Source organism: Panulirus ornatus, chromosome 14 (assembly GCF_036320965.1).
Source record: "Panulirus ornatus isolate Po-2019 chromosome 14, ASM3632096v1, whole genome shotgun sequence".
In the NCBI taxonomy this organism is placed as follows: domain Eukaryota; kingdom Metazoa; phylum Arthropoda; class Malacostraca; order Decapoda; family Palinuridae; genus Panulirus; species Panulirus ornatus.
In genome coordinates this window covers 39,048,495-39,064,872 of record NC_092237.1, presented here as the reverse complement: position 1 = coordinate 39,064,872, position 16,378 = coordinate 39,048,495, and the positions used below count along the sequence as shown (strand labels likewise).

The following is a 16,378-nucleotide window of genomic DNA, read 5'->3' as shown; positions in this document are numbered from 1 at the left end:
GGATCAGGTGTTTGCTTTGAAGAATCTATGTGAGATATACTTAGAAATACAGATGGATTTGTATGTTGCATTTATGGATCTCGAGAAGGCATATTAATGAGTTGATAGAGATGCTTTTTGGAAGGTATTAAGAGTATATGGTGTGGGAGGTAATTTGCTGGAAGCAGTGAAAAATTATAAATGATGAAGGCATTTGTACGAGTAGGAAACGAGGAAATGTTTGGTTCGTAGTGACTGTAGGTTTGCGGCAGTGGTGCGTTATGTCTCAATGTTGTTTAATTTGTTTATGGATGGGGTTGTCAGGAAGGTGAATGCAGTAGTTTTGTAGAGACTTGTATGCTGTCTGCTGTGGATGAGAGTGCTTGAGGTGACTCAGTTGTTTCGCGCTGATGACACTGGTTGATTCCATCGAGAAACTGCAAAAGTTGGTGACTTAACTTGGTAAAGTGTGTGAAGAAGAAAGCTGAGAGTAAATGTGAATAAGTGCAGGGTTATTAATTTCAGTATGGTTGGGGTCACAATTATACTGGGAGGTAAGTTTGAACTGAGAAAAACTGGAGGAAGTGAATTGTTTTAGAAATCTGGGATTGGATTTAGCAAGAAAAGGAACTACTGAAGAGGAAGTGAGTTACAGTGTGGGGGAGGGGGCGAAGGTTTTGGGAACGCTAAAAAAGTGTGTGGAAGGCGAGGACGTTATCTCGAAGAGAAAAATGGGTATGTTAAAGGTATAATGGCTCTAACAATGTTATATGGTTGCGAAGCATGGGCTATAGATAGAGTTGTGCGGAGGAGGGTGGATATGTTGGAAATGAGATGTTTGAGGATGATATGTGGTGTGAGGTGGTTTGATCGAGTAGGTAATGAAAGGGTAAGAGAAATTTGTGGTTATAAAAAAGAATGTGGTGGAGAGAGCAGAAGAGGATGTATTGAAATAGTTTGGTCATACTGAGAGAGTGAGTGAGGAAAGATTGACAAAGAGGATATATGTGTCAGAGGTGAAAGGAACGAGAAGTGGGAGACCAAATTGGAGGTGGAAGGATGGAGTGAAAAAGATTTTGGTCGATCGGGGCCTGAACATACAGAAGGATAAAAGGCGTGCAAGGAATAGAGTGAATTGGAGCTATGTGGTATAACGTGGTGGACGTGCTGCCATAGGATTGAACCAGAGCATGTGAAGATTCCGGGGTTAACCATGGAATGTTTTGTGGGGGCCTGGATGTGCATAGGGAGCCGTGGTTTCGGTGCATTGCACATGACAGCTAGCGACTGATTGTGAACGAATGTGGCCTTTGTTGTCTTTTCCAATTGGTACTTCGCGCGCGCGAGAGGAAGGGGTTGTCATTTCATGTGTGGCTGGATGGCGACGATAATTCATGAAAGGAGCAAGTATGAAGACTTTCCCACACCACTCTTCCTCTTTACCCTTGAGCTTCGTTTCACTCAGAGCCAAAACATCCAGGTTCCTTTCCTCATACATACTACCTATCTCTCCTTTTTTCTCATTATGGTTACATCCACACACATTTAGACACCCCAATCTGAGCCGTCGTGGAGGATGAGCACTCCCCGCATGACTTTTTCCTTTCACGTTTAGAAAGTTGAATACAAGGAGGGAGGGCTTCTGGCCACCCCCTTGCCGCCCCCTTTAGTCGCCTTGTACGGTACACGGGGAATGCGTGCTAAGTATAAAACCCAGGTGGTTTTATAGGAAAGTGGGTGATGTTATTTAGGTTTATGGAAAATGCGATGAAAACGGGTTTTGGTGTATCAATATTTCCACCTGACACATGTTCGTGAGTGATAGTTTGAAGAGACATTCATATAACTCAGTCAATCACCTGTATTGGCGTTCCTAGTGTATAACTCTGTTCCCTTCTTCATTTCTGTTTGGCTGATTCCTTACCACAATTTTTCTTTTCTTAACGTCACTGTAACTTCATCTTTGAAATCTCTCACCAGCAATGTACTCCGGGACGTTGACGGCAGCGCTCACCGTTACTGCCTATGAGAAGCCCATCGACTCGCTCTACCAGCTGGCTCAGGCCCACCAGGATGGCTTTATCATCGGCACTACAAGGGACACCAACCTTGAGACTGCCTTCAAGGTGACAGTCAGTGTCCTCAGTCCACCTTTGATTACAATAAATGAGCAACTGCCTCAACGTGGAAGTCCATTTTATAAATGAATAGATACACACCATAACTTATAGGTCTTTATTACATTTGGACTTTCCTGGAACTGGTGCACCTCATGTGCTGGCATTGGGGGTCATCTAGCTATGAAAGAATTTTAGATGAAAGTTTGGCCTGAAGTCTTAATATCATCATGAAGGTTCAGGTCAGGGACCCACAGCCGAAACGAAACATGCGGCGTGTGTGTGAAAATGATAGGTTGGACCCGGCAAACACTAATTTTGGTTACATGCATTTAGTTTACCCGCATTGGTTAAGCTGCAGATCATGCATGCCCTATCGTCCTCTTTGTTTCTATAGGTGTGAGCTTAAGTGGTCTCTCTCATGGATCGATCACTTACGATACGAATAGCAACGATACTTCAACCATTTTTGGCAACTTCTGCTTTCGTATGTGGGTAGCGATGTCACAGGATGAGCTAATTCCCTGGCCATCAAGTTCACATATTTAACTATCTAGGGAAGTGGACATATTTGGAAATAATCAACAGCAAGATTGAGTCGCTTCTCAACCAGATTCAAATGAAATGAGTCGAATGACACAAGGGAACATATAGTCTACTGTAAACTAAGGTTATTCATCACAATAGACAACTTTATATGAGTATCACACCTTCCCAGGGTTCGCTATACGTATGATATTGATTTCAAAGGGATTACGCACATAACTAGAACATGATTCGCAGCTACAGGATCATTAACATTCTGTTGTGAGCATTAAGGAAAGGAAATATGTCTGATATTCCTGAAATGACACATTGACTTACGAAGTCAACACAAGGGTTCAGGGAAGTGATGTGACATGAAGTCAAACACAGTGTAAATGATGGTCAGTCAGATAACGTACGTGATCATCTTCTGCAAGGACAGCAGCAGGTATATATGGGACTGACAGACATACAATAGGTGCAGGAACACACACATGCGCTCTTGGAGATACAGTCAACGCGGCACACGGCTTTAATATACCCCATTTTAGACATGAAACACGAGCGTAACACACATCTGACACTACATATAACACGCAAAACCAAGAAAACAGAACATTGGCTACATACGAGCTGGACTAAGATCGACTTAGTTAAAAAGGATGTTAGTCACAAGAGCACCACAGGGTGGGCAAAATGCACCAGGTCTTATACTAAGCTGTCATGTATTCATCACATGAGCACTTGTACAATGGATAGAAACGAAATAACTGTAACTGTCCTCCCACATATTGCACAGTAAAATATACTGTTTTACACAGTAAGACATATACTAATCCTTAATTGTGTATATGCTCGTGAATACTGGTTACAGTATTCACAACTGCTACTACAGAGATCTCTAGGGACTTAGGTCACGGGTTACAGGTCATGGGAAGATAGATCACTGAGAATTCGAATTTCAGAAAGCGAGCAAGACCTTCCACTCTTGTAAACATCTCGGTCTTTGCACTGGATTCCTGGTAGGCCACTCGTGGCGACTCATGTATATCATGAGTGTTTTTGTTGTTGTGTGTGTGTGTGTGTGTGTGTGTGTGTGTGTGTGTGTGTGTGTGTGTGTGTGATGGACTTTCTCTACCAAGAAACGTGGTCATCCATCATAATCTTTAGGACTTTCCTCAGCATCAGTTTCCTGGGTTCGCCTCATTAGATGTGATCCCATATGAGGATGATAGTTATGTGGTGAAAAAATATGAATATGGGAAGAAGGACATTGTTTACAGCGGGATAGATTCTTGATAACAGGACGAACCACCTTCAGGCCTCCCTGATGCAGTACGATATAGTCTGATGCAAACTAGTGAAATGAACAAAGGCAGAAAGTTGTACATTGTAATTGGAGTCTGTTGAGCGAATGGAGAACATGGATCAAAGTGATCAATTTGTTCCTATTTCTTACAACGAAGATTTGAGTTAGCATGAGCTCTGTTTTATAATCAAATATATATATATATCAATAGAGATACTTAAGGAAGATATATTCACACATTTGTAAATCTTTAAGTAAAGTACACTAAAGTACACTACTTGGATAGCATTTACCTGGCATATTCTTTCTTACATAGTTTTTAATCATTTATCCAATACACAGAGATGTTTGTTGTCTAAATGTATAGTGACAGGTTTTCTTTCTGATTTGGCAGATCTTGTTTTAAGGAAGTATGTCAACACCTAATATCTTTATTCCTCCATTCATTTTTTTTTAATATTGAACTTCCTCATAAACAAATGAGTTTGTACCTACACAAATGACTTATAAGCAACGTTTGAATGCTGTATATAATATACTAATATGTAAATTTTCACAATGATGCGTTTGTGTTTAACACGTTTGGTTTAGCAGTTACGATCTTTTGGTCAGTGTTTCCCCATGACCACACTACAGCTATCAGTTAGTGAACCCACACGTTAGTTATCTCCTCCCGTCTACCACGTAAATTGATGATATGAAATCTAAGTTCAGGAACAATGGATCTCATGCTTCTGTTGAAACAATAGTGTTGCTCCAATGCCACGGTCGTCCAAATATAAACATATGCATGTTGAATTCTTTATTTATCTACTTATTTGCATACTTTGCACTCACTATTATTTTGTAGAAGCAGTTGTATTTTGACTTATGACTTGAGCAAAATTTTGAGAGCAGTTGTATTTCAATTAGTGACATTAGCAAAATTCTTTATAAGCAAATGTATCTTAATGTCTGCCTTAAGCAAAGACTTCTACATCACTCACTTGTGCTCATCATCTTCTCTGCAGCAGGTGTACATAATATCATTCGCCACACTAATATCATCTATTCTGTATGTAGTCTGTAGGTTATCCAGAGTAAAATAGGTTAATGTTATGTGATGTCTTCCTCAAGAACGCAAAAAGTGGAATTTACCATGAGGTGTGGCAGCTCTTCAACCATGAGGACAGAGACCAGAGCTTCCTGCCTAACCCTGAGACAGCTTTTGAGACGGTGAGGAAGGGATGTGTTCAGCGGCAAGGTATTCCAATCCCTAACACTCTCTCTCTCTCTCTCTCTCTCTCTCTCTCTCTCTCTCTCTCTCTCTCTCTCTCTCTCTCTCTCTCTCTCTCTCTCTCTCTCTGCGTTAATCGTATCTCACCCCTATATACGTCGATCCAGATTCAAGGTATTAGATATGTATGCGCTTATCAGTACAAAGTAAATATGTGACAATTACAAACATTTCTTCTAAAGTGCACATCCTTAGTGATTGTTGCTGCTGATTGTTGTTGCTGATTGGAGGCAAAAATTATTAAGGTCAAGCCAGTATCTACACAACATGGTTACTCATGTGGCCTTATTGTGCACACGATGGTGCTGCGGCATTAGGCCTTGCCATCTCTGCAATAAGAGACACACAATGGTAATCAGCTTATGGTGACCCGTGTATCACTCTGATACGACCCTGAAGAGAAGATAGACATTGAAAGAAACAGTAGATGCTATGTGTTAAAGCAAAACTATTTGTATGATATTCTAAGAACAGACTCATGATATTTGTAAACCATCTGTATGGAAAACAAAGTTTCTCTGGCTGGGGTTAGGTAAAAGCATGATTCATGTTTAAAAAGAAAATTTCAAAATGATTAGCATGAATGATGTGTAGTCCAGAAAAGGACCATGTGGTACTAATATGCTAGTTAACCTCTTACTGAAAATAGTTGTAGATAAAAAAAAGTTAACAAAAAATGAGAGCTTATAATAATAGTGCACATCATGACGAACGAAACCTTATAAGATTGCGACGTGAGACTGAGATGATGTGGAAGCATTTTAAGACTGCAGCATTAGAGTCGTGCGGAACGGAGAGTATAGGTAGTGGAAAGAGAAGTAAAGCAAGGTGGAATGAAGATTTAAGGAACTTTGGGAAGAGAAAGTTGAATCCACTAGGATATATTGCTAAATGGAGAGCATAAACATTAAAATACAAACTCCTGTGTGGACAAATGGGTGCATTTGAGGGCAAGAACAGAAATTTTAAAATGAATTGAAGAGAGTGGGAAGAAGAGTGCACCAAAAGACTAAATACTGAATTCGACAAATCTGGTACAACACTAGTGACAATGGATTAAGTTTGTTTTACACCGTAATCCTCTTTCTCCAGAAATTCAACTGCATTCCCATCTGTGATACACATCATCTTACCCATAGCAACTTTCACGACTCTATCGCTTCGCTTGTCACCACTTCTCTAACACCAAACATTTGCTGGTCTATCGTCTAACACATTCAACATCCCTTCAAGATACTCTTTCCATCTCTTCACGATATCTTGTTTGTTACCATATCCTCACAGCTTCCCTTTGCTGATACTTCCATTTGCTCTTCTGTTCTCGTCACACTTTTAACCTCATTCCAAAATGTTTTTTGTTATCCCTCAAGTTTGGTAACACTTTCACCTCTAATGTCATTTCCCCTTCTTTTTCAACAACTACACCTTCCTCTTTACCTACTGCCACTAACTCTTGTCTATTTCCCAACTGCTCGTATTCATTCCTTTATAGTGTGACTCACATCGTTACCGCAAGCATGCAATAGCATATTTCTCTTATCTGTCTCAGCTCATTCTTATACCACAAGGGCTCATGGTTAGGGAAAGATGCTACTCAGACAGAGTAGTTGTGACGTGACTTTTGTCGAGCAACAGTATCAAAATTATCTCAGGCCATCCCTGTCCACAAAGCGTTATTGTGGACACATCTAACAAATACTAGCATCAACTTTAGAATATGATTGCTGGTTCACTTTAAAAACTATGTACATAAATCTGATGGCTTAAAGCAGTAATAAGTGTAAGAGAAAGCCGAGATGCGTTAGAGTCATGTTAAGCGAATTTTTCAATCATATGTAACGTACTTCATACAAGAAGGAAAAGCGTTTTGCAGTTTTACTGATTTATTGTTTGGCGATTTCTGGTACTGAATCAATGTCTTTGCTCAATGTCTTTTGCCTTGTTGACTGAAGCAGAATAAGAAGGATGAGGGGCAGATCCTTTCATATGATTACAAGGAGTTTGGTTATTACTTCGAGTTATATATCTTATTATGCCTATGGCATTTCAGGCCAGTCTCTATCGTACAGTAAAGCGAATCTATAATAACTGACCTCTTTGAAAAACTGAGATGATCGTTGTCAGACATTAGCTATTTATATGTATCAATGATATATACAACATTACGTTTATTGATATAATCGTCCTTTCCGACTCAGATCCTGCAGCAGAAGTACGTGTTCATCGACGCCCAGCTGAACTCCAAGCTGAAGGCCGCCCAACTAGGGCCAGAAAATTTCTACTTCGCCCGCCAGACCTTCCTCCCTCAGGGATACGGTATCGTCTGCACCAGTGGTTCTCTCTTCAGGGACGTCTTCAGCAGGATGTGGGTTCTTCATAAGTTCACAGCAAAATAATTCCATGCTTTTGGGAATATTTATTTTTCTTTTAAACCTAATTCCATCTGCTTAGTAGATAACTATCAGTTAGTACAGTGAAATTTCTCGCTAAGTCCTTTGAGTCCAATGGCACAGTTGACTGGATACCGCCCCTAAACTATTGATTTTATAGTCTGGCGTCAGAGATCTCAAGTAGGAAATATTTTCGGGATGGATCAAAATAATGTGGAGCAGGTGAATGATGAACAAAAGGAGGATGGTATAGTAAGTTTGCACAATAAAAAAAATGTTACAACGATTTACCTCAGGGCGCTTAGGGTTCCAACCGGGCCCGGTCCTACAGAGTGCATGTCGGTATGCTGGAGCTGGAGTTCGAATCCTTGGCGTCCAAAGTCAATTGACACTATAGACAAGCCTTCAAATGTACACTAGACTAGACAATAGTGAGGCACAGTGTTTTCAAAATAATATTAAAAAAAACTGAAATCAGCAAGATTTAAAACTAAAGAAGTTTAGAAATGATAGAATATGAAGGTGGAGGATATATTATTTTTCATGGGTGGAGGACAATAATTAGTTATAGAACATGCCGAATTATGAATGGGAGTTAAGAGTAGATTTTTGATAACTCTCTCTCTCTCTCTCTCTCTCTCTCTCTCTCTCTCTCTCTCTCTCTCTCTCTCTCTCTCTCTCTCTCTCTCTCTCTCTCTCTCTCTCTCTCTCTCTCTCTCTCTCTCTCTCTCTCTCTCTACAGTCTGGTCCGCCTAACAGAGGTGGGGTTAATGACAAAATGGGAGAATGAGGAAGTCAACAAGGTGTCGCGATATATGTCCACATCGAATCGCTCAGGACCCACGGCTATCAGGCTTCAACATCTTCAGGTAATAGTTCAGTTAATACTCGCTGTCTGTCTCTCTGTCTGTGTATAGTTATATATATATATATATATATATATATATATATATATATATATATTCATTTTTTTTCATACATATCTCCCATTTCCCACTTTAGCGAGGTAGCATCAAGAACAGAGAACCAAGCCCTTTCGCGGAAAATCCTCACATGGCCCCCTCCTTTACTCCTTCTTTTGGAAATGTAAAAACTGGAGGGGAGGATTTCCAACCTCCCGCTCCCTCCCCTTTCAGTCGCCTTCTACGACACGCAGGAAGTACGTGGGAAGTATTCTTGTTCTCCAATCCCAAGGGATGATATATATATATACATACATATATATATATATATATATATATATATATATATATATATATATATATATATATATATATATATATATATTTTTTTTTTTTATTATACTTTGTCGCTGTCTCCCGCGTTTGCGAGGTAGCGCAAGGAAACAGACGAAAGAAATGGCCCAACCCCCCCCATACACATGTATATACATACGTCCACACACGCAAATATACATACCTACACAGCTTTCCATGGTTTACCCCAGACGCTTCACATGCCTTGATTCAATCCACTGACAGCACGTCAACCCCGGTATACCACATCGCTCCAATTCACTCTATTCCTTGCCCTCCTTTCACCCTCCTGCATGTTCAGGCCCCGATCACACAAAATCTTTTTCACTCCATCTTTCCACCTCCAATTTGGTCTCCCTCTTCTCCTCGTTCCCTCCACCTCCGACACATATATCCTCTTGGTCAATCTTTCCTCACTCATTCTCTCCATGTGCCCAAACCACTTCAAAACACCCTCTTCTGCTCTCTCAACCACGCTCTTTTTATTTCCACACATCTCTCTTACCCTTACGTTACTCACTCGATCAAACCACCTCACACCACACATTGTCCTCAAACATCTCATTTCCAGCACATCCATCCTCCTGTGCACAACTCTATCCATAGCCCACGCCTCGCAACCATACAACATTGTTGGAACCACTATTCCTTCAAACATACCCATTTTTGCTTTCCGAGATAATGTTCTCGACTTCCACACATTCTTCAAGGCCCCCAGAATTTTCGCCCCCCACCCTATGATCCACTTCCGCTTTCATGGTTCCATCCGCTGCCAGATCCACTCCCAGATATCTAAAACACTTCACTTCCTCCAGTTTTTCTCCATTCAAACTCACCTCTCAATTGACTTGACCCTCAACCCTACTGTACCTAATAACCTTGCTCTTATTCACATTTACTGTTATATATATATATATATATATATATATATATATATATATATATATATATATATATATATATATATATATATATATATATATATATATATATATATATATATATATATATATATATATATATATATATATATATATATATATATATATATATATATATATATATATATATATATATATATATATATATATATATATATATATATATATATATATATATATATATATATATATATATATATATATATATATATATATATATATATATATATATATATATATATATATATATAATATATATATATATATATATATATATATATATATATATATATATATATATATATATATATATATATATATATATATATATATATATATATATATATATATATATATATATATATATATAAAGTCAGGGGTTAGTGAGAGGACAAGAGCAAGGGAAGGAGTAGCAATACTCCTGAAACAGGAGTTGTGGGAGTATGTGATAGAGTGTAAGAAAGTAAATTCTCGATTAATATGGGTAAAACTGAAAGTTGATGGAGAGAGGTGGGTGATTATTGTTGCATATGCACCTGGGCATGAGAAGAAAGATCAAGAGAGGCAAGTGTTTTGGGAGCAGCTGACTGAGTGTGTTAGTGGTTTTGATGCACGAGACCGGGTCATAGTGATGGGTGATTTGAATGCGAAGGTGAGTAATGTGGCAGTTGAGGGAATAATTGGTATACATGGGGTGTTCAGTGTTGTAAATGGAAATGGTGAAGAGCTTGTAGATTTATGTGCTGAAAAAGGACTGATGATTGGGAATACCTGGTTTAAAAAGTGAGATATACATAAGTATACTTATGTAAGTAGGAGAGATGGCCAGAGAGCGTTATTGGATTACGTGTTAATTGACAGGCGTGCGAAAGAGAGACTTTTGGATGTTAATGTGCTGAGAGGTGCAACTGGAGGGATGTCTGATCATTATCTTGTGGAGGCTAAGGTGAAGATTTGTATGGGTTTTCAGAAAAGAAGAGTGAATGTTGGGGTGAAGAGGGTGGTGAGAGTAAGTGAGCTTGAGAAGGAGACCTGTGTGAGGAAGTACCAGGAGAGACTGAGTACAGAATGGAAAAAGGTGAGAACAATGGAAGTAAGGGGAGTGGGGGAGGAATGGGATGTATTTAGGGAATCAGTGATGGATTGCGCAAAAGATGCTTGTGGCATGAGACGAGTGGGAGGTGGGTTGATTAGAAAGGGTAGTGAGTGGTGGGATGAAGAAGTAAGAGTATTAGTGAAAGAGAAGAGAGAGGCATTTGGACGATTTTTGCAGGGAAAAAATGCAATTGAGTGGGAGATGTATAAAAGAAAGAGACAGGAGGTCAAGAGAAAGGTGCAAGAGGTGAAAAAAGGGCAAATGAGAGTTGGGGTGAGAGAGTATCATTAAATTTTAGGGAGAATAAAAAGATGTTCTGGAAGGAGGTAAATAAAGTGCGTAAGACAAGGGAGCAAATGGGAACTTCAGTGAAGGGCGCAAATGGGGAGGTGATAACAAGTAGTGGTGATGTGAGAAGGAGATGGAGTGAGTATTTTGAAGGTTTGTTGAATGTGTTTGATGATAGAGTGGCAGATATAGGGTGTTTTGGTCGAGGTGGTGTGCAAAGGGAGAGGGTTAGGGAAAATGATTTGGTAAACAGAGAAGAGATAGTGAAAGCTTTGCGGAAGATGAAAGCCGGCAAGGCAGCAGGTTTGGATGGTATTGCAGTGGAATTTATTAAAAAAGGTGGTGACTGTATTGTTGACTGGTTGGTAAGGTTATTTAATGTATGTATGACTCATGGTGAGGTGCCTGAGGATTGGCGGAATGCGTGCATAGTGCCATTGTACAAAGGCAAAGGGGATAAGAGTGAGTGCTCAAATTACAGAGGTATAAGTTTGCTGAGTATTCCTGGTAAATTATATGGGAGGGTATTGATTGAGAGGGTGAAGGCATGTACAGAGCATCAGATTGGGGAAGAGCAGTGTGGTTTCAGAAGTGGTAGAGGATGTGTGGATCAGGTGTTTGCTTTGAAGCATGTATGTGAGAAATACTTAGAAAAGCAAATGGATTTGTATGTAGCATTTATGGATCTGGAGAAGGCATATGATAGAGTTGATAGAGATGCTCTGTGGAAGGTATTAAGAATATATGGTGTGGGAGGAAAGCTGTTAGAAGCAGTGAAAAGTTTTTATCGAGGATGTAAGGCATGTGTACGTGTAGGAAGAGAGGAAAGTGATTGGTTCTCAGTGAATGTAGGTTTGCGGCAGGGGTGTGTGATGTCTCCATGGTTGTTTAATTTGTTTATGGATGGGGTTGTTAGGGAGGTAAATGCAAGACTTTTGGAAAGAGGGGCAAGTATGAAGTCTGTTGGGGATGAGAGAGCTTGGGAAGTGAGTCAGTTGTTGTTCGCTGATGATACAGCGCTGGTGGCTGATTCATGTGAGAAACTGCAGAAGCTGGTGACTGAGTTTGGTAAAGTGTGTGGAAGAAGAAAGTTAAGAGTAAATGTGAATAAGAGCAAGGTTATTAGGTACAGTAGGGTTGAGGGTCAAGTCAATTGGGAGGTGAGTTTGAATGGAGAAAAACTGGAGGAAGTGAAGTGTTTTAGATATCTGGGAGTGGATCTGGCAGCGGATGGAACCATGGAAGCGGAAGTGGATCATAGGGTGGGGGAGGGGGCGAAAATTCTGGGGGCCTTGAAGAATGTGTGGGAGTCGAGAACATTATCTCGGAAAGCAAAAATGGGTATTTTTGAAGGAATAGTAGTTCCAACAATGTTGTATGGTTGCGAGGCATGGGCTATGGATAGAGTTGTGCGTAGGAGGATGGATGTGCTGGAAATGAGATGTTTGAGGACAATGTGTGGTGTGAGGTGGTTTGATCGAGTGAGTAACGTAAGGGTAAGAGAGATGTGTGGAAATAAAAAGAGCGTGGTTGAGAGAGCAGAAGAGGGTGTTTTGAAGTGGTTTGGGCACATGGAGAGGATGAGTGAGGAAAGATTGACCAAGACGATATATGTGTCGGAGGTGGAGGGAGCAAGGAGAAGAGGGAGACCAAATTGGAGGTGGAAAGATGGAGTGAAAAAGATTTTGTGTGATCGGGGCCTGAACATGCAGGAGGGTGAAAGGAGGGCAAGGAATAGAGTGAATTGGAGCGATATGGTATAATGGGGTTGACGTGCTGTCAGTGGATTGAATCAAGGCATGTGAAGCGTCTGGGGTAAACCATGGAAAGCTGTGTAGGTATGTATATTTGCGTGTGTGGACGTATGTATATACATTTGTATGGGGGTGGGTTGGGCCATTTCTTTCGTCTGTTTCCTTGCGATACCTCGCAAACGCGGGAGACAGCGACAAAGTATAAAAAAAAAAAAAAAATATATATATATATATATATATATATATATATATATATATATATATATATATATATATATATATATATATATACATATATATCTTTATATATATATATATATATATATATATATATATATATATATATATATATATATATATATATATATATATATATATATATATATATATATACATATATATATATATATATATATATATATATATATATATATATATATATATATATATATATATATATATATATATATATATATATATATATATATATATATATATATATATATATATATATATATATATATATATATATATATATATATATATATATATATATATATATATATATATATATATATATATATATATATATATATATATATATATATATATATATATATATATATATATATATATATATATATATATATATATATATATATATATATATATATATATATATATATATATATATATATATATATATATATATATATATATATATATATATATCTTTACTTTACTTTTTCGCTGTCTCCCGCGTTAGGAAGGTAGCGCAAGGAAACAGAAGAAAGAGTTGCCCAACCCACACACATACATATGCATATACAAACATGTCCACACACGCAAATATACATACCTATACATCTCAACGTATACATATATATACACATGTACATGTGTATATACACATGTACATAATTCATACTGTCTGCCCTTATTCATTTCTATTGCCACCCCGCAACATATGAAATAATAATCCCCTCCCCCCTGCATGTGCACGAGGTAGCGTTAGGAAAAGACAACAAAGACCGCATTCATTTACACTCAGTTTCTATCTATCATGTAATAATGCACTGAAACCACAGCTACCTTTCCACATCTAGGCCCCACAGAACTTTCCATGGCTTACCCCAGACGCCTCATATGCCCTGGTTCAATCCATTGGCAGCACGTCGTCCCTGGTATACCACATCGTTCCAATTCACTCTATTCCTTGCACACTTTTCACCCTCCTGCAACTTCAGGCGCCGATCACTAAAAAATCTTTTTCACTCCATCTTTCCACCTCCAATTTGGTCTCCCACTTCTCGTTCCCTCCACCTCTGACACATATATCCTCTTGGTCAATCTTTCCTCACTCATTCTCTCCATGTGACCAAACCATTTCAAAACACCTGCTCTCTCAACCACACTCCTTTTATTACCACACATCTCTCTTACGATATTATTACTTACTCGATCAAACCACCTCAAACCACATAGTGTCCACAAACATCTCATTTCCAAAACATCCACCCTCCTCCGCACAACTCTATCTATAGCCCACGCCTCGCATCCATATAACATTGTTGAAACCACTATACACTTGTATATACATACACGTCTACACACGCTTATATACATACCTATACATTTTAACGTATACATATATATACATACAAAGATATATACATATATATACATGTACATAATTTATACTTGCTGCATATATTCATTCCCGTCGCCACCCCGCCACACATGAAATGACAATCCCTTCCCCACATATGCGCGCTAGGAAAAGACAACGAAGGCCACATTCGTTCACACTCAGTCTCTAGCTGTCATGTACAATGCACCGAATCGACGGCACCCTTTCCACATCCAGGCTCCAAAAAACTTTCCATCTTTTGCCCCAGACGCTTCACATGCACTAGTTCAATCCATTGACAGCACGTCTACTCACATATACCACATCGTTCCAATTCACTCTATTCCTTGCACGCCTTTCACCCTCCTGCATGTTCAGGCTCCGATAGCTCAAAATCTTTTTCTCTCCATCTTTCCACCTCCAATTTGGTCTCCCACTTCTCCTCGTTCCCTCCACCTCTGACACATATATCTTCTCTGTCAATCTTTCCTCACTCATTCGCTCCATGTAGGCAAACCATTTCAAAACACCCTCTTCTATTACCTCACATTTCTATTACTCTTTCTTTATTTACTCGATCAAACCACCTCACACCACATTTTGTCCTCAAACATCTCATTTCCAACACATCCACCCTCCTCCGCACAACCCTATCTATAGCCCACGCCTCGCAACCATGTAACATTGTTGGAACCAGTATTCCTTCAAACATACCCATTTTTGCTCTCCAAGATAATATTCTCGCCTTCCACACATTTTTCAACGCTCCCAGAACTTTCGCCACCCCTCCCCCCCCGAGCCCGTGACTCATTTTTGCTTCCATGGCTCCATCCGTTGCCAACTCCATTCCCATATATCTAAAACACTTCACGTCCCCCACTTTTTCTCCATTCAAACTTACCTCCCAGTTACTTGTCCCTGAACCCTACTGTACCTAACAATCTTGCTCTTATTCACGTTTACTCTCAGCTTTCATCTTTCGCATACTTTACCAAACTCAGTCACCAGCTTCTACAGTTTCTCACCTGAATTAGCCAATAGAGATGCATCATCAGCGAACAACAACTGAAACACTTCCTAAACTCTCTCATACACAACAGACTGCACACTTGCCCCTCTGTCCAAAACTCTTACATTCAACTCCCTAACAACCCAATCCATAAACAAATCAAACAGCCATGGAGACATAACGCACCCCTGCCGAAAACCGTCATTCACTGAGAACCAATCACTTTCCTATCTTCTTATTCGGACACATGCCTTACATCTTCGAAAAAACTTTTACTTCTTCTAATAACTTGCCTCCCGCACCAAATATTCTTGATATCTTCCACAGAGCATCTCTATCAACTCTATCATATGCCTTCTGCAGATCCATATATGCTACATACAAATCCATTTTCTTTTTCAGGTATTTCTCGCGTACTTTCTTCAAAGCAAACAGCTGATCCACACATCCTCTACCACTTCTGAAACCACACTGCTCTTCCCCAATTTGATACTCTGTACATGCCTTCACCCTCTCAATCAATACCATCAGGCACCTCACCATGATTCATACATACATTAAAAATCCTTACCAACCAGTCAATAAAAGAGTCACCCCTTTTTCAATAAATTCCACTGCAATATCATCCAAACCCGCTGCCTTGCCGGCTTTCATCTTCCGCAAAGATTTTACTACCTCTTCTCTGTTTAGAAAATCATTCTCCCTAACCCTCTCACTTTGCGCACCTCCTCGACCAAAGCATCCTATATCTGCCACTCTAGTATTTAACACATTCAACAAACCTTCAAAATACTCACTCAATCTCCTT

At 39.2% G+C, this 16,378-nt stretch overlaps 1 protein-coding gene across 1 annotated transcript in view; it reads left to right on the top strand.

Annotated features, from left to right (window-relative positions):
• The first annotated feature begins 1,961 nt into the window (after nucleotides 1–1,961).
• LOC139753531 (glutamate receptor ionotropic, delta-2-like) overlaps nucleotides 1,962–16,378 on the top strand; it is a 38,821-nt gene continuing 24,404 nt past the window's right edge. The window contains exons 1-4 of the mRNA XM_071670179.1: nucleotides 1,962–2,105; nucleotides 5,047–5,145; nucleotides 7,405–7,571; nucleotides 8,339–8,465. Of these exons, the coding sequence (XP_071526280.1) occupies nucleotides 1,962–2,105; nucleotides 5,047–5,145; nucleotides 7,405–7,571; nucleotides 8,339–8,465 (537 nt within the window). The remainder of the gene's footprint in view (nucleotides 2,106–5,046; nucleotides 5,146–7,404; nucleotides 7,572–8,338; nucleotides 8,466–16,378) is intronic.